We start from the raw sequence: 25,878 nt of genomic DNA, 5'->3' as shown, positions 1-25,878 counted from the left end.
GAGCTGGCCATCCGGTCAATCAGAGCAATCGGGGGAGAAGGCCTTAGTCAGGGAGGTGACCATAAACCTGATGGTCACTCTGACAGAGCTCCATCGTTTCTCTATGGAGAGAGGAGAACCTTCCAGAAGACCAACCATCTTTGCAGCACTCCACCAATCTGGTCTGTATGGTAGAGAGGCCAGTCGGAAGCCACTCCCCAGTAAAAGGCACATGACAGCCCACCTGGAGTTTGCTAAAAGGCACCTGAAGGACTCTCAGACCATGAAAAACAAAATTCTCTGGTCTGAAGAAACAAAGATTGAACCCTTTGGCCTTAATATATAGTGTCATGTCTGGAGGAAACTAGGCACCGCTCATCACCTGGCCAATGCCATCCCTACAGTGAAGCATGATGGTGGCAGGATCATGCTGGGGGGCATATTTTTCAGCGGCAGGAACTGGGATACTAGACAGGATTGAGGGAAAGATGAATGCAGCAATGTACAGAGACATCCTTTATGAAAACCTGCTCCAGAACACTCTGGGCCTCAGTCTAGGGCGACGGTTTATCTTCCAAAGGGACAATGACCCAAAGCACACAGCCAATATAACAAAGGAGTGGCTACGGGACAAGTCTGTGAATATCCTTGAGTGGCCCAGCCAGACCCCTGACTTGAACCCGATTAAACACCTCTGGAGAGATCTGAAAATGGCTGTGCACCGACGCTCCTCATCCAACCTGATGGAGCTTGAGAGGTTCTGCAAAGAAGAATGGGAGAAACTGCCCCAAAATAGGTGTGCCTATCTTGTAGCATCATACTCAAAAGGACTTGAGGCTGTAATTGGTGCCAAATGTGCTTCAACAAAGTATTGAGTAAAGGCTGTGAATACTGTGTACAATAATATGTACATGTGAAATTTATTTATTTATTTTTTAAATAAATTTGCAAAGATTTCAAACAAACTTTTCACATTGTTATTATGGGGTATTGTTTGTAGAATTTTGAGGAAATAATAAATTTAATCCATTTTGGAATAAGGCTGTAACATAACAAAATGTGGAAAAAGTGAAGCGCTGTGAATACTTTCCGGATGCACTGTACAAGGTCCAAGATCCCCAGGAAATGGAACACTCATCACCATAATGGTGACTTCAAAACAATTACAGTGATGAACAATAATTTTTGTTTACAGTTAGTGATGACTTTATGTGAATTCACAGTAAAACATGCAGTTCATTACTGTGATGGCTTAATTTTGCTGTTTGTTCACAGTAATTTTTAAAAAAATGTCCAGGCCTGCATTGATTTCACAGTAAATTTCTGATTACAGTAATTTAATTCGGTAAATTCTTACATGGTCGTGGCTAGCTTCACCACAGAACCTTTAATGATCCCATATTGTACGAGTGTATAACAGAATTTTGTGTCAAATTTGAGTGGATCAAGACACTTGCACTGTTTATCACTTGATAGCGGCGGAAGCATAGAGCAAGTTCATCAATATTGTGCTGGTGAGACAATCATGTTCTGCTGTTGCACTTGGCTAGCGGATGCACAGTGGAAAAAAAATACTTTAATTTCTGCTCTGATAGCTGCAAGGCCACACTGAATGCTGTGAGTGTGTTAGAAATCAGGAATGGTAAGAGAACACTGAGCTTGGTACGTTTTTCATCTTTCGTCTTGGTATGTTTTTCAAACCAAATTTGGGTCTTCAGCCAAGAGAGATCCCGTTTAAATCCCATCTGGCTAGAGTGCTTCCCATAATGTTTACGCATTAGGTCAGTAAGCAGAAAGTAGGCGGTCTTTTGTTGCATTTCAAATATATTCAATCACATTAGCATCTACACTACTAAAGCAATCCGGTCAAGTGCGTTTTTGACTGCCTCTGGAAGTGGTCAAAAGTGGACAAGCTCAGAACATTTTAGACTCTGTTTACACGTGTGTTTAGTGTCTTCGCTAACGCATCTTAATGCCAGGTGTAAACAGGGTCAGACTGTCTGAAATGGTTTGATCAAGGATTCAGTCTCTCTAAACCCCTTCTTTCTGAGAGCCTGCTCTGCTCTGATTGGTCAGATGGCCCAGTCTGTTGTGATTTGGTCTACCATTTACAGTGCGTGTCGGAAACGAAATTCGAAACACTGAATTTCATCTCCGGAGGCTTCCTCTGCACTTATACATGATGGCATCAGTTTTATCATATCAATTTGAGCTTGAGACCTCAACCTTTGGAAGTGCATGCAAAGTAGATTTGCTTTCGCAGCATGTGCAGCTACAACTGCAGTATTTGAGGGCAGGTCAAAGTAGTTGTGTTTGCATGCAGCCAATTACTAATGTTACTATCCTATATATGTACATGCAGGAAGTAAGACTGGAATTACTGACGGCTTGTTTCAGACAATTGGTTCTTTTTGGGAGACAATAACTCCGTTTGATGTGCACTTTGAAACCCAGAAAAAATTTAGTTGATCAGATCGGCTTTATGCATTAAAGCATATTTTTAATGAATTAGCTAATTAGGTAGTGGCTCCAGTTGAATAAAATGAAAGGGAAAAAAATCTCTGTATTGCCTACAAGAGGTTGTTAATTATTGCTTGAAATTTCATATTGCATGTTATTATGGGTAGTATTACCATGGTTTTCTTAATGCATGCTTAAATGTTTTATTTGTGCTCTAGTTGTCATTTTCATCATTATGTCATATTCATCATTGGTATTTTTTTTCCTCTGCTGTGTCTAGATCATTCTGTGTCTCAGCCCATTATGGTGCAAAGACGACCAGGCCAGGGCTACAATGGGAACGGAGATGCAAGCTCAGTGCTGTCCCCACGCTCAGAGGGGGGTGGTCTGGGTGTGAGTATGGTGGAGTATGTCCTCAGCTCTTCTCCTGGTGAAAAGATGGATGGTCGCTACAGAAACGGAGGCTATGTGAGTCAATGATTATTTTTATTTTATTATACTCTTTGGGTATCTTAATACATAACTCTAGACTTTTATTTCAGCATATGTGATCTAAAATCAGAACAGATTTTTTTAAAGGGAAATCTAAAAGAAACACCAGTAAATACATGCAGTTTTTAATTTTTGTTTTATTAAAAATAAAAAAGATTGGAAATGTCCTTTTTCCCAACAGAAATGAATAAGTAACTGTTGGGGTGAACAGTTACTTATTCATTTCTGTTGGGAAAAAGGACATTTCCAATCTTTTTTATTTTTCTCCCCCCCACCATGAGTGGGCGGGACGTCCTTGTTGACTTGACAGCTGTTTACTAGTGCTGGGCGGTGTGACCAAAAATCTGTATCGCTGTATTTAGGATTCTGGTGGTTTCACGGTATATCAAATTATTATAATTTTTTTTTTTTCACTGGACCTTTATTGTGGCTTATTTTACTGTCAGGAGTACAGAGAATATAAAAACATTGTAAGGACAAATACAAATTTACTTTAAAAACTTTATTATTTTTAGGGGTTCAAGCACGAAGTGCTAAAACCCTATTGTAATTGTACTGATTTTTATTATTATTATTAGGGGTTCAAGCACGAAGTGCTGAAACCCTATTGTAATTGTTCTGATTTTTATTATTATTATTATTAGGGGTTCAAGCACGAAGTGATTTTTAGGGGTTCAAGCACGAAGTGCTGAACACCTATTGTAATTGTCCTGATTTTTAGGGGTTCAAGCATGAAATGTTGAAACCCTATTGTAATTGTACTGATTTTTATTAGGGGTTCAAGCACGAAGTGCTGAAACCCTATTGTAATTGTACTGATTTTTATTATTATTAGGGGTTCAAGCACGAAGTGCTGAAACCCTATTGTAATTGTGCTGATTTTTATTAGGGGTTCAAGCACGAAGTGCTGAAACCCTATTGTAATTGTGCTGATTTTTAGGGGTTCAAGCACGAAGTGCTGAAACCCTATTGTAATTGTGCTGATTTTTAGGGGTTCAAGCACAAAGTGCTGAAACCCTATTGTAATTGTGCTGATTTTTATTATTAGGGGTTCAAGCACTTCAGTGCTGAACACCTATTGTAATTGTTAATTTTCCCATGATGCAACATTCAGACATAAAACTGATCGGGCAGACCAAACCGTAAGTCGTGGAGACTTGAAACTTTGGGGGCTGATAGTACTCACACCGCCTACAGCGTCACCAAGGCCCGCCCCGATCGGCCTGACGGGGGCGCTACAGCGGGCAAAAGTATGAAACGGCTCATAACTCATCAACCGTGAGGCGTAGGCTCAAGTGTCTTATATCGCTGGAATCCTTGGCTCGAGGCGGACCAGATGCATGCCTCGGATTTGCTCGCCCTTCGGCGCCAATTTTGAGTAAATTGAGGTTTTTTGAAAAACCTACTTTTGCGAACTACTCCTAGATTTTTCGCCCGATTGAAACCAAACCAATGCAGAAATATTCTCTGGACAGAGACTATCAATAATCATCCAAAAAATTCTTAATTTAAATTCACGGTCACTAAGGGAAATCAAAATGTTTGATGGCACCAGGGCCACTTTTACTAAAACAATTATAACTCGTGAACGGAAAGAGATATTTTCGCTAATCTTGGGAAACTTGTTTATGAGCTCAATCTGAGATTACTTGAAAAAAATCGCGACGATTGGCCACTTGGTGGCGCTACAACATGGAAAAAAAATTATGAAAATGGCTATAAACGCACCCAACCGTTAGTCGTTTGAAATCCTCAATCCTTCCCGAGTCCAACAATACCAAATATGCCAGGTTTCTCCTTATAGTTTGTGTATCATTGTCATTAAGCACTTAAAAAACTTTTTAACAATTATCTTCGAAACCGATCGAATTCTTGAAATTTGAAAACATAGATCAATAGCTAAACAATAACGCCCAAATGTCACAATTAAGATAGGAACTGACAAAAATAAATAAACAAATAAAATTTTTAAATCATTGTCACCCATGGATCATTTTTATTCTCTCATAAACAGAAGTGTCTAAACTTCAAAACAAAATGAGATATTTACAACAAATTTGACAGACATGCATGGGCACACTTTGAGGACACTTAACAAAAGTGGTGGAGATCAGGCAAGATGTGGTGCTATAACTGTCAAAAAAACTTTCCTCAGTAAATTGCCTGTATTGGCTGTAAATGGTATTTTCCATCAATGATTTATTTGGATCCCCATTAGCCTCTTTCTAGGCAGTGGCTACTCTTCCTGGGGTCCCAAAAAGTAAATCATACAAAACTACATTTAATCAACAACAATAAAAAGTCAAGTCAATGAAACGCACTAACCCATCATCCATTCCAAATATCAAAATCAACAATTTAACATATTTTGCCATTAAATATTCCTTTAAATATTTTTAGAACCTATCAAAGTATGACCCCGATTGGCCCATAGGTGGCGCTATAGCAACCAAAAGCGAGAAACTACTCATAACTCCTAGACGTTATGTCGTAGACTCAAGTGTCTTATATCATTGGAAAGATGGACACCTGAAGGTCAAAACGTATATCTCCGATTTCATTTACGCTATGCAAATTTTCCGCCATTTTGAATTATGTCAAAAACCTAATTTTGCAAACTAGTCCCTGGTTTTTTGTCCGATCGGAACCAAACCAGTGCAGAACTGTTCTCTGGAGTCTGATTATCAATAATTATCGAAAAAAAGTTGAAATTTCGATTCCTGGTCGCTAGGGGGTGATAAATTAATGTTGTGGGAGGAGCCTATTTTACTAAAATGGCTATAACTCGAGAAGTAAATAAGATCTCTTCCCCAAACTTGGTGCACATGTGTATGAGTTCAATCTGGGGTCACAGTAAAAAAATCGCGCCGATTGAACACTAGGTGGCGCTATAACATGAAAAAACATAAAAAGGGCTCTGACCACGTGACCGTTAGTCCGATTTACTTAAAAATTGGTATGCAGTGTCTTGGTCCAAGGTGCCATGTATGTCTATGAGGACATTGGCGTATCTCGAAAAACATGGCCGCCATCGACCAATGAATTTTGAGCACCTATTAGACAAGGTTAACAGAGGCCGATCAGAACGAAACTCGATGGGCATGTTCGAGTCATGGCCCTAGAGGTCTGTAAGAGTTTTGAAAGAAATCTGGCCACTAGTTGGCGCTAACGAGTTTTATGGCTCTGTAATCACGTGGTGTTACACTTATCATACCAAAATGCATATCATTTGATAGATCTGCTCATGCTGAACAACTTTGCCTCAAGAAGCATTGCTGTCAATCAAACCGTTTATTAAATATTCGTAATTATAATAAAAACCTACTTTTGCGAACTAGTCCCTGGTTTTTCGCCCGATCGGAACCAAACGAGTCTAGGACAATTCTCTGGACTCTCTAGATCAATAATTATCAAAAAAAGTTGCACTTTTGCATTTTTCTCATGGGTATAATTGGGTCATAAAGAAAATAGGCGTGGCAAAATGCAATCAAAAGCCTATAAATCCTAAACAAAAACTCAGAACATCACGAAAAATGGTGAGCATATGTGCCATAACATTCTAAACAAGCATGCAAAATTTTATGTAGATCGGATAATAGGTGGCACTATAACTGTTAAAAAGCAATGGTGAATTGCCTGTATTGGCTGTAAATGGACTTTTCAATCTATTATTTCAGTGGTTAAAAGCTTTCTAAATAAATCTTAATGTCTTAAATGCTTAAATGCTTGAACCCCGATAAATGCTGCTTGCAGCTTTAATTAGGGGTTCAAGCACGAAGTGCTGAAACCCTATTGTAATTGTGCTGATTTTTATTAGGGGTTCAAGCATGAAATGCTGAAACCCTATTGTAATTGTGCTGATTTTTATTAGGGGTTCAAGCATGAAATGCTGAAACCCTATTGTAATTGTAAGGATTCGTAAAACGCATCGCGCAGGACAAACCTTAAGGCCTAGAGACTTGAAACCTGGCCAGATGGTAGGCCTCAGTTTGGGGACAACCTATCAGAGTGTGACCCCGATTGGCCCATAGGTGGCGCTACAGCAACCAAAAGTTCAAAATCGCACATAACTCTTAGACCGTTTGTCCCAGGATCAAGTGTCTTATATCGTTGGAATCCTTGGCTCAAGGCGGACAAAATGGCTATCTCAGATTTGGATGTAGGCAGGGGAAATTTTCTGCTATGTTGAATTTTGTCCAAAACCTACTTTTGCGAACTAGTCCCTGGTTTTTCGCCCGATCGGAACCAAACCAGTCTAGGACAATTCTCTGGACTCTCTAGATCAATGATTATCAAAAAAAAGTTAAACTTTGGCATTTGCGTGGCTGTAACAGGGTCATTTAGAAAAGGGGCGTGGCAAAATACACTCAAAAGCCTATAAATCCCAAAGGAAAACTCAGAACTTCACCAAAATTGATGAGCATATGTGTCAGAACATGGCGAGGAAGCATGCAGAGTTTCATGGAGATCGGACGATAGGTGGCGCTGTAACTGGCAAAAAGCCTTCATTCTTATTAGGGGTTCAAGCATGAAATGCTGAAACCCTATTGTAATTGTAAGGATTCGTAAAATGCATCGCGCAGGACAAACCGTAAGGCCTAGAGACTTGAAACCTGGCCAGATGGTAGGCCTCAGTTTGGGGACAACCTATCAGAGTGTGACCCCGATTGGCCCATAGGTGGCGCTACAGCAACCAAAAGTTCAAAATCGCACATAACTCTTAGACCGTTTGTCCCAGGATCAAGTGTCTTATATCGTTGGAATCCTTGGCTCAAGGCGGACAAAATGGCTATCTCTGATTTGGATGTAGGCAGGGGAAATTTTCTGCTATGTTGAATTTTGTCCAAAACCTACTTTTGCGAACTAGTCCCTGGTTTTTCGCCCGATTGGAACCAAACCAGTCTAGGACAATTCTCTGGACTCTCTAGATCAATAATTATCAAAAAAAAGTTGAACTTTGGCATTTGCGTGGCTGCAACAGGGTCATTTAGAAAAGGGGCATGGCAAAATACACTCAAAAGCCTATAAATCCCAAAGGAAAACTCAGGACTTCACCAAAATTGATGAGCATATGTGTCAGAACATGGTGAGGAAGCATGCAGAGTTTCATGGAGATCGGACCATAGGTGGCGCTATAACTGGCAAAAAGCCTTCATTCTTATTAGGGGGTTCAAGCATGAAATGCTGAAACCCTATTGTAATTGTAAGGATTCGTAAAACGCATCGTGCAGGCCAAACCGTAAGGCCTAGAGACGTGAAACCTGGCCAGATGGTAGGCCTCAATTTGGGGACAACCTATCAGAGTATGACCCCGAATGGCCCATAGGTGGCGCTACAGCGACCAAAAGTACAAAATCGCCCATAACTCTTAGACCGTTTGTCCCAGGATCAAGTGTCTTATATCGTTGGAATCCTTGGCTCAAGGCGGACAAAATGGCTATCTCCGATTTGCTCGCCCTTTAGGCGCCAATTTCGAGTAAATTGCATTTTTTTGAAAAACCTATTTTTGCGAACTTCTCCTTGGTTTTTCGCCCAATTGGAACCAAACCACTGCAAGAATATTCTCTGGAGTCTGACAATCAATAATCATCCAAAAAATTCAAAATTTCAATTAACGGTCGATAAGGGGGACCAAAATCTTTGATGGCACAAGGGCCACTTTTACTAAAACGGTTATAAATTGTTAACAGAAAGAGACATTTTCGCAAAACTTGGGACACATGTTCATGAGCTCATTCTGAGGTCACGTGAAAAAAAATCATGACAATTGGCCACTTGGTGGCGCTATAAAATGGTTATAACTTGTGAACGGAATGAGATATTTTCACTAAACTTGGGATACATGTTCATAAGCTCAATCTGAGTTGACATGAAAAAAATCATGACAATTGGCCACTTGGTGGCACTATAACAGTGAAAAAAATCATGAAAATAGCTATAAGCGCACCCAACCGTTAGTCTACTGAAAATTGGCACGCAGTGTCTTTGTCCAGGGTGCCATGATAGTCTATGAGAACATTGGTGTATCTCAAAAAACTCAGTATACGTCATTGGCACAAAGCCTTGAAGGAGCCTTAAAAGTTTCAAGGAAGCCCGTGTTTTATTCACAGGAGTGACCTCCTAAGAATCCTTGCCGAGTCCAACAATACCAAACATGCCAGGTTTCGCCTTATGGTTTTTGTAAGTGTCATTTAGAGCTTTAAAAAATTGTGGTTATCTTCAAAGCCGTTAGTCTGATCTAGACAACAACAAAAAAACAAAGGAAATTTGAAAACATAGGTAAATAGCTAAACAATAACGCCAAAATGTTAAAATTATGATAGGAACTGACATAAATAAATTAAATCCAATCAATTTCACCCATGGATCATTTTGATGCTCTCACATGTTTGAAACGAACAATGATGGATTGTGATGAAATTTGTTTTGAATTGGGACTGGTGAATCCCCGTCCATACTGTCAATGACCGGTCGCAAAGACCCGCCCACTTTAGTTACTGTTGCTATGTCTGACAAGCGACGCCACTCTCACACCACACCAAGTTCTCACGCAGTGAAAAATACATTGCAGATCAGAAAAAAGACTGCGCGGTGACAGACAAGTACTTTTGATATGAAACAAAGTCTCACCTTTCAAATGTAGTCATTTTTTAGAGACATTTAAACAATAAATACCGTTTTGTGACTCTTTAATGTGTCTGACACATCGCTGTAGACTCGAGGCTCAGTTAAAGCTGCTTGTGAACCGATCATCTCTTCTTTCTAGTTAATTTAAAGCATTAAAATAAACATGAATGAACATAAAAGGAATGTTGTTTTAAAGTGCCAAGACGTCAGTACACTTTGTTTTTCAAATTTAAATCCTCCTATGTTAATCTACTAACTCTCCTGACTGCTTTGTTGGACAAAATGGCGGATTATGATTAGTCAGATCGCCTGTCAATCAAACTCCCTGCGAAGGGTCAATTGAGAATGCCTGTGCGCACAATCCTGATCTAATCGACAACTTTGCAGTTGCACATAGGAAAGCCCGGAAAATCCCGCTATAATATAAAAGAGCATCTTTTTCATGTATTTGGACTTAGGCCTAACAATGTTTTATAGTGCGCTGTCCCTATTGTTTTTTTTATGTTTTTTTGTTTTGTTTTTGGTGAGCGTAGGCTACTCCTGATTTTGTTAGTCATCTCATCTCTTATATGCTGTGTATGATCATATCCTGCCCTATTCATGGTAGCCTGCTCGCAAACATTGCGTCATCAATGTCATCAAATGCGTCATCAAGGGGCCCGCCTTGATAATCCTACTAAAGGGCCCGGTGGTGGCTCGTTACGCCACTGAATATAATTGTCTAAACTCCTTATCAAAATTAAATATTTACAACAAATCTGACACATATATATGGGCAAACTTTGAGTACTACTAATAAAAGTGGTGGAGATCAAGCAAGACTATAAGAAGACTAGGCAAAAGGTGCTATAACTGTAAAAACGCTTTAAAACCATATATTTCCTATGGTAAACTGCCTGTACTGGCTATAAATTGACTTTTTCATCTATGATGGCAGTTGTTAAATGCTTGCTAAATAAAACTTAATGTCTTTTGATGCTTGTGTGCTTAAAGGCCTTAAAGGCCTTAACTGCTTGAACCCCGATAAATGCTGCTTGCAGCTTTAATTATTAGGGGTTCAAGCACGAAGTGCTGAAACCCTATTGTAATTGTACTGATTTTTAGGGGTTCAAGCACGAAGTGCTGAAACCCTATTGTAATTGTGCTGATTTTTATTAGGGGTTCAAGCACGAAGTGCTGAAACCCTATTGTAATTGTGCTGATTTTTATTAGGGGTTCAAGCACGAAGTGCTGAAACCCTATTGTAATTGTACTGATTTTTATTATTAGGGGCCAAGCACCGAAGGTGCGGAAGCACCTATTGTTTTTGTTCCGGTTCTTATTAGGGGCCAAGCACCGAAGGTGCGGAGGCACCTATTGTTTTTGTTCCGGTTCTTATTATTAGGGGCCAAGCACCGAAGGTGCGGAGGCACCTATTGTTTTTGTTCCGGTTCTTATTATTATTATTAGGGGCCAAGCACCGAAGGTGCGGAGGCACCTATTGTATCCGTTCGCGTTCTTATTATTATTCTTCTTCTTCTTCTTCTTCCGCTCTGGGAGTCTATGGCAGCCCATAGAACCGATTGCGGGAAAGTTGTTTTGGTTTGACATTCTGATAGAGGACAGTCCCAACATTAAGTACACCAATTTTGGTGTGTCTAAGTCATTCCCTCTAGCGCCACCACCTGTCCAAAGTTTCACTTTTACTTTGCTAATAACTTTTGAACCGTAAGGCCAATCAGCGAAATCCTTTTTTCCTCTGATTCCTGAGCTCATGACGATTCGATTGCACCCTATATCGTCATTTTCCGTCATAAAAACATGGCCGCCATTTTGAATTTTCCTAAAAAGGTACTTTTTCAAACTCGTCCTAGACGGTTTGTCCGATTTGCACGAAAATTGAATCGGATCATCTTCAGGCAGTGGTGACAAAAAGTTATTAAAATCTTGTTGATTCGTCAAACCGTTTTCGATAAACGCTCGAACAAATTTTACGTAGCGCTTGCAAAAACAGTCGTAAGGCTGTATCTCCGCAACGCTTTATCGTATTCAGACCAAACTTGGTACATGTACTCACAAGCATGACCTGAGGCTACATGCTGCGTTTCGGCACAGCGCCACCTACAGGTCCGGAGATATGAAAAATGGCAATTTTTGCTTATAACTTCTGAACAGTTTGTCCAAAAATCATAAAATTGGTCTTGATAGATTCAGGGCGTCATGCCGAGTCGACTGATATCCAATTTTGCCATATCGGCCAATTTGACTGTCGGCCATTTTGAATTTTGTGCTAAAATGCTGTATTTTAACAACGCATGAACGGATTGTTACGAAACTTGGTATGGGTCATCAGCACGATGTCCTGAAGGAGTGTGAGAAGTTTCGAAACAGCGCCACCTAGTGGTGAATTTTTTTTTTCAAATGCTTATAACTTTGGGTGTGATCGACTTATTTTCACGAAACTCATCTCATTGGACTCCTGAATCGTTGCCGAGTCCAACGATACCAAACATGTTAGGTTTCGCCTAACGGTTTGTGTAGCATTGTGATTTAGCGCTTAAAAAACATTAGGCTATATCTTCGAAACCGTTTGTCCGATTGAGACGAAACCACCGTCAGAAGTTTGCAATCATAGCTTGTTAACTATACGCTAATACCCAAATGTGAAAATATTGATGTTTAGGGGTAGTAATATTCAATCAAAGTCATGTGTCAGCCATTTTTTACGTGTTTTTTCATATAAATGTCTATAACTCCGAAGCAAATTGAGATTTTTGCACCAAAATCGACACATATATGTATGGGCTCACTCTGATGACACATAAAAAAAATGGTGGGACTGAGCCTCTTGGTGGCGCTATAATAGAACAAAACATGAAATTCCCATTGATTTCAATAGAGTTTTGTGAAATAAAATGCTATACTAAACAAATGCATTGGTGTAATATTACGAAACTCAGAATGTGCCTTCAGCACCATCCCCTGAAGGTACTCAAAATATTTCGAAACAGCGCCACCTAGTGGTCAAAAGTTATAATAAAATTTCCAAAAAGGCTAATAACTTTTGAATAAATCTGTCTATTGAAATGCCACTGGTCTTAATAGATTCCTTGGGTCAAGCCGAGAACATAGATACCAAGTTTTCCTTATTTGGCCGAACTTCCTGTCCGCCATCTTGATGTTCAGTCAAAACCTACTTTTTCGAACTCCTCCTAGACCGTTTGTCCGATTTTCACCAAAATCGAATCGTATCATCTCCAGACCGTGCCGACTAAAAGTTATGGATTTCGTGTCGATAGACGAAACCGTTTTCGTATAGCGCAGCAGCAAAGTTGAGGCATGATGCTAATAGCACTATTCAGGCTTTATCTCTGCAATGCCTTGACATATTGACACCAAACTTTGTATGTGTCATTGTCACTTCACTCTGACCACATCACATCAGTTTTGTAACTGCGCCACCTATTGGTCGAAAGTGATAATCCATAAAATCATATTTTTAATTATTGTTTCTATGATTTTTCAGGCATTTTGCATAAAATCCTCTTTAAAGTCTATAATTGCTCATTGTTGCAGTTGGTCTGACACTTTCAGACATGTTGGCATGTCTTGTCGTCTTATTCTGCTTGGCCCCGGTAATTGCTGCTTGCAGCTATATTTATTATTATTCTTCTTCTTCTTCTTCCGCTCTGGGAGTCTATGGCAGCCCATAGAACCGCTTGCGGGAAAGTTATGAAATTTGGCACAATGATAGAGGACAGTCCAAAAAGTCACCATACCAAATTTGGTGTCTTAAAACCAATCCCTCTAGCGCCACCACCTGTCCAAAATTTCACTTTTATTTTGCTAATAACTTTTGAACCGTTTGGTCAATCAACAAAATTCCTTTTTCCTCTGATTCCTGAGCTCATGACGATTCGATTGCACCCTATCCCGTCATTTTCCGTCATTAAAATATGGCCGCCATTTTGAATTTTTCTAAAAACCTACTTTTTCGAACTCGTCCTAGACGGTTTGTCCGATTTGTACCAAAATTGAACCAGATCATCTTCAGGCAGTGCTGACCAAAAGTTATGGAATTGAAATTGATTCGTCAAACCGTTTTCGATAAACGCTCGAACAAATTTTACGTAGCGCCTGCAAAAACAGTCGTAGGGCGGTATCTCCGCAACGGTTTATCGTATTCGGACCAAACTTGGTACATGTCATCACAAGCATGACCTGAGGCTACATGCTGCGTTTCGGCGCAGCGCCACCTACTGGTCCGGAGATATGAAAAATGGCTATTTTTGCTTATAACTTCTGAACAGTTTGTCCAAAAATCATAAAATTGGTCTCGTTAGATTCAAGGCGACATGCCTTGTCGACTGATATCCAATTTTACCATATTGGCCATTTTGACTGTCGGCCATTTTGAATTATGTGCTAAAATGCTGTATTTTATGAACGCATGAACGGATTGTTACGAAACTTGGTGTGGGTCATCAGCACGATGCCCTGAAGGAGCCTGAGAAGTTTCGAAACAGCGCCACCTAGTGGTGAATTTTTTTTTTCAAATGCTTATAACTTTGGGTGTGGTTGACTTATTTTCAGGAGACTCATCTCTTTAGACTCCTGAATCCTTGCCGAGTCCAACAATACCAAACATGCTAGGTTTCGCCTTACGGTTTGTGTAGCGTTGTGATTTAGCACTTAGAAAACATTAGGCGATATCTTCGAAACCGTTTGTCCGATCGAGACGAAACCACCGTCAGAAGTTTGGAATCATAGCTTGTTAACTAAACGGCAAAGCCCAAATGCGAAAATATTGATGTCTAGAGGTAGTAAATTCCAATTAAAGTCATGTGTCAGTCATTTTTTCCGTGTTTTTTCATATAAATGTCTATAACTCCGAAGATAATTGAGATATTTTCACCAAAATCGACACACATATGTATGGGCTCACTCTGAGGACACATAAAAAAAATGGTTGGACTGAGCCTCTTGGTGGCGCTATAATAGAACAAAACATGAAATTCCCATTGACTTCAATACAGTTTTGTGAAATAAAATGCTATACTAAACAAATGCATTGGTGTAATATTACAAAACTCAGAATGTGCCATCTGCACCATCCCCTTAAGGTACCCAACATATTTAGAAACAGCGCCACCATTTTGAATTATGTGCTAAAATGCTGTATTTTAGGAACGCATGAACGGATTGTTACAAAACTTGGCATGGGTCATCAGCACGATGTCCTGAAGGAGCGTGAGAAGTTTCGAAACAGCGCCACCTAGTGGTGAAATTTTTTTTCAAACGCTTATAACTTTGGGTTTGGTCGACTTATTTTCACGAGACTCATCTAATTAGACTCCTGAAACCTTGCCGAGTCCTACGATACCAAACATGCTAGGTTTCGCCTTACGGTTTGTGTAGCGTTGTGATTTAGCACTTAAAAAACATTAGGCTATATCTTCGAAACCGTTTGTCCGATCGAGACGAAACCACCGTCAGAAGTTTGGAAACATAGGTCGATAGCTATACGCCAATGCCCAAATGTGAAAATATTGATGTTTAGGGGTACTAATTTCCAATCAAAGTCATGTGTCAGTCATTTTTTTCGTGTTTTTTCATATAAATGTCTATATTTCCGAAGCAAATTGAGATTTTTGCACCAAAATCGACACATATATGTATGGGCTCACTCTGAGGACACGTAAAAAAAAAATGGTGTGACTGAACCTCTTGGTGGCGCTATAATAGAACAAAACATGAAATTCCCATTGACTTCAATACAGTTTTGTGAAATAAAATGCTATTTTCATTCAAAACCTACTTTTTCGAACTCCTCCCACACCGTTTGTCCGATTTTCACCAAAATCAAATCATATCATCTCCAGACCGTGCCGACTAAAAGTTATGGATTTCGTGTCGATTGACGAAACCGTTTTCGTATAGCGCAGCAGCAAATTTGAGGCATGATGATAAAAGCACTATTCAGGCTTTATCTCTGCAATGCCTTGACATATTGACACCAAACTTTGTATGTGTCATTGTCTCCTCACTCTGACCACATCACATCAGTTTTGTAACTGTGCCACCTATTTGTCAAAGGTGATAATCAATTAAATCATATTTTTAATTGCTGTTTCTATGATTTTTCAGCCATTTCGTCTAAAATCCTCTTTAAATGTCTTTAATTGCTCATTGTTGCAGTTGGTCTGACACTTTCAGACATGTTGGCATGTCTTGTCGTCTTATTCTGCTTGGCCCCGGTAATTGCTGCTTGCAGCTATATTTCTTCTTCTTCTTCTTCTTCTTCTTCCGCTCTGGGAGTCTATGGCAGCCCATAGAACCGCTTGCGGGAAAGTTATGAAATTTGGCACAATGATAGAGGACAGTCCAAAAAGTCACCATACCAAATTTGGTGTCCTAAAACCAATCCCTCTAGCGCCACCAACTGTCCAAAATTTCACTTTTATTTTGCTAATAACTTTTGAACCGCAAGGCCAATCAACAAAATTCTTTTTTCCTCTGATTCCTGAGCTCATGACGATTCGATTGCACCCTATGACGTCATTTTCCCTCATAAAAATATGGCCGCCATTTTGAATTTTTCGATAAACCTACTTTTTCGAACTCGTCCTAGACGGTTTGTCCGATTTGCACGAAAATTGAACCAGATCATCTTCAGGCAGTGCTGACCAAAAGTTATGGAATTCAAATTGATTCGTCAAACCGTTTTCGATAAACGCACGAATACATTTTACGTAGCGCTAGCAAAAACAGTCGTAAGGCTGTATCTCCGCAACGGTTTATCGTATTCAGACCAAACCTGGTACATGTACTCACAAGCATGACCTGAGGCTACATGCTGCGTTTCGGCGCAGCGCCACCTACTGGTCCGGAGATATGAAAAATGGCTATTTTTGCTTATAACTTCTGAACAGTTTGTCCAAAAATCATAAAATTGGTCTCGTTAGATTCAGGGCAACATGCCGAGTCGACTGATATCCAATTTTACCATATCGGCCATTTTGACTGTCGGCCATTTTGAATTATGTGCTAAAATGCTGTATTTTATGAACGCATGAACGGATTGTTACGAAACTTGGTGTGGGTCATCAGCACGATGCCCTGAAGGAGCCTGAGAAGTTTCGAAACAGCGCCACCTAGTGGTGAATTTTTTTTTTCAAATGCTTATAACTTTGGGTGTGGTTGACTTATTTTCAGGAGACTCATCTCTTTAGACTCCTGAATCCTTGCCGAGTCCAACAATACCAAACATGCTAGGTTTCGCCTTACGGTTTGTGTAGCGTTGTGATTTAGCACTTAGAAAACATTAGGCGATATCTTCGAAACCGTTTGTCCGATCGAGACGAAACCACCGTCAGAAGTTTGGAATCATAGCTTGTTAACTAAACGTCAAAGCCCAAATGCGAAAATATTGATGTCTAGAGGTAGTAAATTCCAATTAAAGTCATGTGTCAGTCATTTTTTACGTGTTTTTTCATATAAATGTCTATAACTCCGAAGATAATTGAGATATTTTCACCAAAATCGACACACATATGTATGGAATCACTCTGAGGACACATACAAAAAATGGTTGGACTGAGCCTCTTGGTGGCGCTATAATAGAACAAAACATGAAATTCCCATTGACTTCAATACAGTTTTGTGAAATAAAATGCTATACTAAACAAATGCATTGGTGTAATATTACAAAACTCAGAATGTGCCATCTGCAACATCCCCTTAAGGTACCCAACATATTTAGAAACAGCGCCACCTAGTGGTCAAAAGTTATAACAAAATTTCCAAAATTGCTAATAACTTTTGAATAAATTGGCCTATTGTAATGCAACTCATCTTAGTAGATTCCTTGGGTCAAGCTGAGAACATAGATACCAAGTTTACCTTATTTGGCCTAACTTCCTGTCCGCCATCTTGATTTTCATTCAAAACCTACTTTTTCGAACTCCTCCTAGACCGTTTGTCCGATTTTCACCAAAATCGAATCGTATCATCTTCAGACCGTGCCGACTAAAAGTTATGGATTTCGTGTCGATTGACAAAACCGTTTTCGTATAGCGCAGCAGCAAAGTTGAGGCATGATGCTAATAGCACTATTCAGGCTTTATCTCTGCAATTCCTTGACATATTGACACCAAACTTTGTGTGTGTCATTGTCACTTCACTCTGACCACATCACATCAGTTTTGTAACTGCGCCACCTATTGGTCAAAAGTGATAATCCATTAAATCATATTTTTATTTACTGTTTCTCTGATTTTTCAGGCATTTTGCCTATAATCCTTTTTAAATGTCTTTAATTGCTCATTGTCGCAGTTGGTCTGACACTTTCAGCAATGTTGGCATGTCTTGTCATCTGATTGTGCTTGGCCCCGGTAATGGCTGCTTGCAGCTATATTTATTAGGGGTTCAAGCACAAAGTGCTGAAACCCTATTGTAATTGTGCTGATTTTTATTATTATTATTATTCTTCTCCGCTAAAACGCATCGTGCAGCCCAAACCGTAAGTGCTAGAGACTTGAAACTTGGCCAAAAGGTAGTACAAAAATCGAGGAGAGGTTCAGAGAATATGAGCTAGATTGGCCAATAGGTGGCGCTACAGTGCAAAAAACAAAAAAATTGCATATTTTTGCTTAAATCTCATTAACCGTTTGTCACAGACTCAAGTGTCTTATATCGTTGGAATCCTTGGATCAAGCCGAACAAAAAAACGAATCCTTGGCCTCAAGGATTTCATTTCCGGTATGCAAATTTTTCCGCCATTTTGGATTATGTCCAAAACCTACTTTTGCGAACTAGTCCCTGGTTTTTCGCCCGATCGGAACCAAACCAGTGCAGAAATGTTCTCTGGTGTCTGAATATCAATAATTATCGAAAAAAAGTTGAAATTTCGATCCACGGTTGCTAAGGGGCATCAAAACGTTTGCAGGAGGCGGAGATAATTTTACTAAAATGGTTATAACTCGTGAACAAAATGAGATATTTTCACCTAACCTCGGTACACATATGTACGGGCTCAATATGAGGTCACAGTAAAAAAATCGCGCCGATTGGCCACATGGTGGCGCTATAACATGAAAAAAACATAAAACAGGCTAGAACCACCTGACCGTTAGTCCGATTCACTTGAAAATTGGTATGCAGTGTCTTGGTCCAAGGTGCCATGTATGTCTATGAGGACATTGGCGTATCTCAAAAAACATAGCCGCCATTGGCCAATGAAATTTGAGCACCTATTAGACAAGGTTAACGGAGGCCGATCGGAACAAAACTCAATGGGCATGTTCGACTCATGGTCCTAGAGGTCTGTAAGAATTTTGAAAGAAATCGGCCACTAGTTGGCGCTAACGAGTTTTATGGCTCTGTAATCACGTGGTGTTACACTCATCCACACAAAATGCATATCAATTGATAGATCTGCTCATACCAAACAACTTTGCCTCAAGAACTACTAATGTCAATCAAACCGTTCATTAAATATTCATGAACATGTGAAAAACCTACTTTTGCGAACTAGTCCTAGGTTTTTCAACCGATCGGAACCAAACCAGTCTAGGACAATTCTCTGGACTCTCTAGATCAATAATTATCGAAAAAAAGTTGAACTTTTGCATTTGGGTGGCTGTAATAGGGTCATTTATAAAATGGGTGTGGCAAAATACATTAAAAAGCCTATAAATCCTAAATAAAAACTCAGAACTTCACAAAAATTGGTGAACTTATGTAAAATAACATCATTAACAAGCATGCCAAATTTTATGGAGATCGGACAATAGGTGGCGCTATAACTGTTAAAAGGCTTTAAAAGCATATATTTCCTATGGTAAATTGCATGTATTGGCTGTAAATTGACTTTTCAATCTATTATTTCAGTGGTTAAAAGCTTTCTAAATAAATCTTAATGTCTTAAATGCTTAAATGCCTTAAAGGCCTTAACTGCTTGAACCCCGATAAATGCTGCTTGCAGCTTTAATTAGGGGTTCAAGCACGAAGTGCTGAAACCCTATTGTAATTGTGCTGATTTTTAGGGGTTCAAGCACGAAGTGCTGAAACCCTATTGTAATTGTACTGATTTTTATTATTATTATTATTATTATTATTCTGCCGTAAAACGCATCGTGCAGCCCAAACCGTAAGGGCTAGAGCATTGAAACTTTGCCAGATGGTAGTACAAAAATCGAGGAGAGGTTCAGAGATTATGACCCCGATTGGCCCATAGGTGGCGCTATAGCAACCAAAAGCGCGAAACTGCTCATAACTCCTAGACCGTATGTCGCAGACTCAAGTGTCTTATATCATTGGAAAGCTGGACGCCTGACGAACAAAACGTATATCTCCGATTTCATTTCCGTCATGATAGATTTTCCGCCATTTTGAATTTTGTCGAAAATCTACTTTTGCGAACTAGTCCCTGGTTTTTTGCCCGATCGGAGCCAAACCAGTGCAGAAATGTTCTCTGGAGTCTGAAGATCAATAATTATCGAAAAAATGTTGAAATTTCGATTCATGGACGCTAGGGGGCGCAAAATAATCGTTGTGGGAGGAGCCTATTTTACTAAAATGGCTATAACTTAAAAAGTAAATAAGATAGCTTCACCAAACTCGGTACACATGTGTATGGGTTCATTCTGGGGTCACAGTAAAAAAATCGCGACGATTGAACACTAGGTGGCGCTATAACATGAAAAAACATGAAAAGGGCTATAACCACCTGACCGTTAGTCCGATTGACTTGAAAATTGGTATGCAGTGTCTTGGTCCAAGGTGCCATGTATGTCTATGAGGACATTGGCGTATCTCAAAAAACATGGCCGCCATTGGCCAATGAAGTTGAGCACCTATTAGACAAGGTTAACGGAGGCCGATCGGAACGAAACTCGATGGGCATGTTCGACTCATGGCCCTAAAGGTCTGTAAGAATTTTGAAAGAAATCGGCCACTAGTTGGCGCTAACGAGTTTTTTGGCTCTGTAATCACGTGGTGTTACACTTATCGTCACAAAAAGCATATCATTTGATATATCTGCTCATGCTGAACAACTTTGCCTCAAGAACCATTTCTGTCAATCAAACCGTTCATTAAATATTCATGAATATGTCTAAAACCTACTTTTGCGAACTAGTCCTAGGTTTTTTGCCCGATCGGAACCAGACCAGTCTAGGACAATTCTCTGGACTCTCTAGATCAATAATTATCAAAAAAAAGTTGAACTTTTGCATTTGGATGGCTGTAATAGGATCATTTATAAAATGGGCATGGAAAAATACATTAAAAAGCCTATAAATCCTAAATAAAAACCCAGAACTTCACAAAAATTGGTGAACTTATGTGACATAACATCATTAACAAGCATGCAAAATTTCATGGAGATCGGACGATAGGTGGCGCTATAACTGTTAAAAATCTTTAAAACCATATATTTCCTATGGTAAACTGCCTGTATTGACTGTAAATGGTCTTTTCCATCTCTGAATATATAATTTTCATATCATAATGTTAAAAACTAGTGCAATACAATTCTCTGGACTCACTAGAACAATAATTGTCAGAAAAAGTTGAACTACTTCATTTGGATAGCTATAATAGGTTCACTTCAAAATGTGGCCTTTACCAAGTGTCCCCGAAAGCCTATATCTCTTTAATGAATGTTCAAACCTTCTTAAAAACAAGTCAGAACATGTGAAATATCACTCTGAACATGCATGAAAATTTTCAGACAGATCTGACAAAATTTGCCTCTATAACAGTTAAAAAGGTGAAAATGATATGAATATAATGACATATTAAGCCAAGAAGTGGTATTTTACTGCCCCCTGCTGTTTAAAATAGTCATGTTGTCATATTGTTCTATAATTTATATTTAGACTTTATAAAATCACTATTTTAACATTTACAATTACATTTAGTCAAAAATCCATCTGTTAAATTATTAGTATTGACAGTTTGATCACATCATATATTTCAAATGTCTGTATCTACAATATAATGTGTGTGTGTAGTCTAAGGTTTCTGAATAAATTCTGAATGATCTGATTAATAGCTTACAAAGACTTTGTGAAATGTTTATAGACCATTCAAATATATTTTCATAATGACATATCCCAATAGCATTGAAAAAACAACATTTGTCTTGTGTGTGTGTGTGTGTGTGTGTGTGTTAACATGCATTATGGATTTAAAATGGAAAAACTGGTTTGCTTTAGTGCAGAAAAATGGTGAAAATCAAGAAGTTTAAAGTGAAAGTGAGCCAATATGTGGTCTTCTACTGCCCTCTGCTGGCCATTCTACTTATTAATGTCTACCCACATATGCTTTTGCATTCATTAGACACTAAAAATCACTTATATAACAATAAAACACTAAAAAATCACTTATATAACAATTACTATTGTAGCACAATCATATTTTGTCAGAGTTTATCACTTCATTTTTACTGATACTTCACATAATTGCTAGCAATGTGGTAAATCATGGTTAAATCACACTAAAAACATGGTAAATCAATAAATGATACTAGAATGTGGTGTATCAAGGTAAATCATACTACAATCCTGGTACATCATTCTAGAACATAGTATATCATGGTACATCATGCTAGAACATGGTAAATCATGGTAAACTATGCTAGAACAGGGTAAATCATGGTAAGCCATGATAAATCATAATAAACTATGGTAAATCATGTTAGAATGTGGTATATCATGGTAAATCATGCTAGAACATGGTAAATCATGGTAAACTATGCTAGAACAGGGTAAATCATGGTAAACTATGATAAATCATGATAAACTATGGTAATCCATGCTAGAATCACAGTAAACAATGGTAAATCATACTAGAATGTAGTATATCATGGTAAATTATGCTAGAATATGGCAAATCATGCTAGAATCATAGTAAATAATACTAGAATGTGCTAAATTGTTGTGGGAGGAGCCTATTTTACTAAAATGGCTATAACTCAAGAAGTAAATGAGATATCTTCACCAAACTCAGTACACATGTGTATGGGTTCAATTTGAGGTCACAGTAAACAATTCTATGGAGATCGGACCATAGGTGGCGCTATAACTGTTAAAAAGCTTTAAAACCATATATATCCCATGGTAAACTGCCTGTATTGGCTGTAAATGGTCTTTTCCATCTATTATGTCCGTGGTTACATGCTTGCTAAATAAATCTTAACTTTTGATGCTTTTGTGCTTAAATGCTTAAAAGGCTTTAACTGCTTGAACCCCGATAAATGCTGCTTGCAGCTTTAATTAGGGGTTCAAGCACGAAGTGCTGAAACCCTATTGTAATTGTACTGATTTTTATTATTATTATTATTTTTCTTCTCCGCTAAAACGCATCGTGCAGCCCAAACCGTAAGAGCTGGAGCTTTGAAACTTTGCCAGATGGTAGTACAAAAATCGAGGAGAGGTTATCAAATTATGAGCCCGATTGGCCCATAGGTGGCGCTATAGCGACCAAAAGCGCGAAACTGCTCATAACTCCTAGACCGTAAGTCATAGACTCAAGTGTCTTATATCATTGGAAAGCTGGACGCCTGACGAACAAAACGTATATCTCCGATTTTATTTCCGCCATGATAGATTTTCCGCCATTTTGAATTTTGTTGAAAACCTACTTTTACGAACTAGTCCCTGGTTTTTCGCCCGATCGGAACCAAACCAGTGCAGAATTGTTCTCTGGTGTCTGAAGATCAATAATTATCGAAAAAATGTTGAAATTTCGATTCACGGTCGCTAGGGGGTGCAAAATTAACGTTGTGGGAGGAGCCTATTTTACTAAAATGGCTATAACTCAAGAAGTAATTCAGTAAACTTCACCAAACTTGGTACACATGTGTAGGAGGTCAATTTGAGGTCACAGTAAAAAAATTGCGTCGATTGGCCACATGGTGGGGCTATAAAACAAAAAAAACATATAGACGCCTGACCGTTAGTCCGATTGACTTGAAATTTGGTACGCAGTGTCTTGGCCCAAGGGGCCATGTATGTCTAAAAGGATATTGGCGTATCTCAAAAAACATGGCCGCCATTGGCCAATGAAATTTGAGCAACTATTAGACAAGGTTAACGGAGGCCGATCGGAACGAAACTCGATGGGCATGTTCGACTCATGGCCCAATAGGTCTGTAAGAATTTTGAAAGAAATCGGCCACTAGTTGGCGCTAACGAGTTTTATGGCTCTGTAATCACGTGGTGTTACACTTATTGTCACAAAATGCATATCATTTGATAGATCTGCTCATGCTGAACAACTTTGCCTCAAGAACCATTGCTGTCAATCAAACCGTTCATTAAATATTCACGAATATGTCTAAAACCTACTTTTGCGAACTAGTCCTAGGTTTTTTGCCCGATTGGAACCAGACCAGTCTAGGACAATTCTCTGGACTCTCTAGATCAATAATTATCAAAAAAAAGTTTAACTTTTGCATTTGGATGGCTGTAATAGGGTCATTTATAAAATGGGCGTGGCAAAATACACTCAAAAGCCTATAAATCCTAAATGAAAACTCAGAACTTCACAAAAATTGGTCAGAATATGTGACATAACATCCTTAACAAGCATGCAAAATGTCATGGAGATCGGTCCATAGGTGGCGCTATAACTGTTAAAAAGCTTTAAAACCATAGATTTCCTATGGTACATTGTATGTATTGGCTGTAAATGGTCTTTTCCATCTATTATTTCAGTGGTTACATGCTTGCTAAATAAAACTTAATAACTTTTGATGCTTTTGTGCTTAAAGGCCTTAACTGCTTGAACCCCGATAAATGCTGCTTGCAGCTTTAATTATTATTATTATTATTATTATTATTCTGCCGTAAAACGCATCGTGCAGCCCAAACCGTAAGGGCTAGAGCTTTGAAACTTTGCCATATGGTAGTACAAAAATCGAGGAGAGGTTATCAAATTATGACCCCGATTGGCCCATAGGTGGCGCTATAGCAACCAAAAGCGCGAAACTGCTCATAACTCCTAGACCGTAAGTCATAGACTCAAGTGTCTTATATCATTGGAAAGCTGGACGCCTGACGAACAAAACGTATATCTCCGATTTTATTTCCGCCATGATAGATTTTCCGCCATTTTGAATTTTGTCGAAAATCTACTTTTGCGAACTAGTCCCTGGTTTTTTGCCCGATCGGAACCAAACCAGTGCAGAATTGTTCTCTGGAGTCTGAATATCAATAATTATCAAAAAAAAGTTGAAATTTCGATTCACGGTCGCTAGGGGGTGCAAAATTAACGTTGTGGGAGGAGCCTATTTTACTAAAATGGCTATAACTCCAGAAGTAAAAGAGGTATTTTAACCAAACCTGGTACACATGTGTAAGACGTCAATATGAGGTCACGGTAAAAAAATCGCGGCGATTGGTCACATGGTGGCGCTATAACATGAAAAAAACATAAAACAGGCTATAACCACCTGACCGTTAGTCCGATTGACTTGAAAATTGGTATGCAGTGTCTTGGTCCAAGGTGCCATGTATGTCTATGAGGACATTGGTGTATCTCAAAAAACATGGCCGCCATCGGCCAATGAAGTTTGAGCACCTATTAGACAAGGTTAACGGAGGCCTATCGGAACGAAACTCGGTGGGCATGTTCGACTCATGGCCCTAGAGGTCTGTAAGAATTTTAAAAGAAATCGGCCACTAGTTGGCGCTAACGAGTTTTATGGCTCTGTAATCACGTGGTGTTACACTTATTGTCACAAAATGCATACCATTTGATAGATCTCCTCTTGTTGAACAACTTTGCCTCAAGAACCATTGCTGTCAATCAAACCGTTCATTAAATATTCGTAATTATGTTAAAAACCTACTTTTGCGAACTAGTCCTAGGTTTTTCGCCCGATCAGAACCAAACGAGTCTAGGACAATTCTATGGACTCTCAAGATCAATAATTATCAAAAAAAAGTTGAACTTTTGCATTTTTCGCATGGGTATATTGGGTCATAAAGAAAATGGGCGTGGCAAAATGCACTCAAAAGCCTATAAATCCTAAACGAAAACTCAGAACTTCACGAAAATTGGTGAGCTTATGTGCCATAACATCATTAACAAGCATGCAAAATTTCATGGAGATCGGACTATAGATGGTGCTATAACTGTTAAAAAGCTTTAAAAAACACATATTTCCTATGGTAAATTGCCTGTATTGGCTGTAAATGGACTTTTCCATCTATTATTTCAGTGGTTAAAAGCTTTCTAAATAAATCTTAATGTCTTAAATGCTTATGTGCCTAAAGGCCTTAAATGCTTGAACCCCGATAAATGCTGCTTGCAGCTTTAATTATTATTATT

General features: G+C 38.9%; 1 protein-coding gene across 8 annotated transcripts in view; it reads left to right on the top strand.

Annotated features, from left to right (window-relative positions):
* The window catches only part of pum2 (pumilio RNA-binding family member 2), a 251,219-nt gene that overhangs the window by 115,715 nt on the left and 109,626 nt on the right, over positions 1-25,878 (top strand). For all 8 annotated transcript variants that reach the window (XM_081379047.1, XM_081379045.1, XM_081379042.1 and 5 more), the window contains one exon: positions 2,720-2,907. In XM_081379047.1, the coding sequence (XP_081235173.1) occupies positions 2,720-2,907 (188 nt within the window). The remainder of the gene's footprint in view (positions 1-2,719; positions 2,908-25,878) is intronic.

The sequence above is a fragment of the Scardinius erythrophthalmus genome (assembly GCF_964197995.2).
Source record: "Scardinius erythrophthalmus genome assembly, chromosome: 11".
Classification (NCBI taxonomy): Eukaryota; Metazoa; Chordata; class Actinopteri; order Cypriniformes; family Leuciscidae; genus Scardinius; species Scardinius erythrophthalmus.
This window is presented reverse-complemented; position numbering and strand designations above follow the sequence as displayed.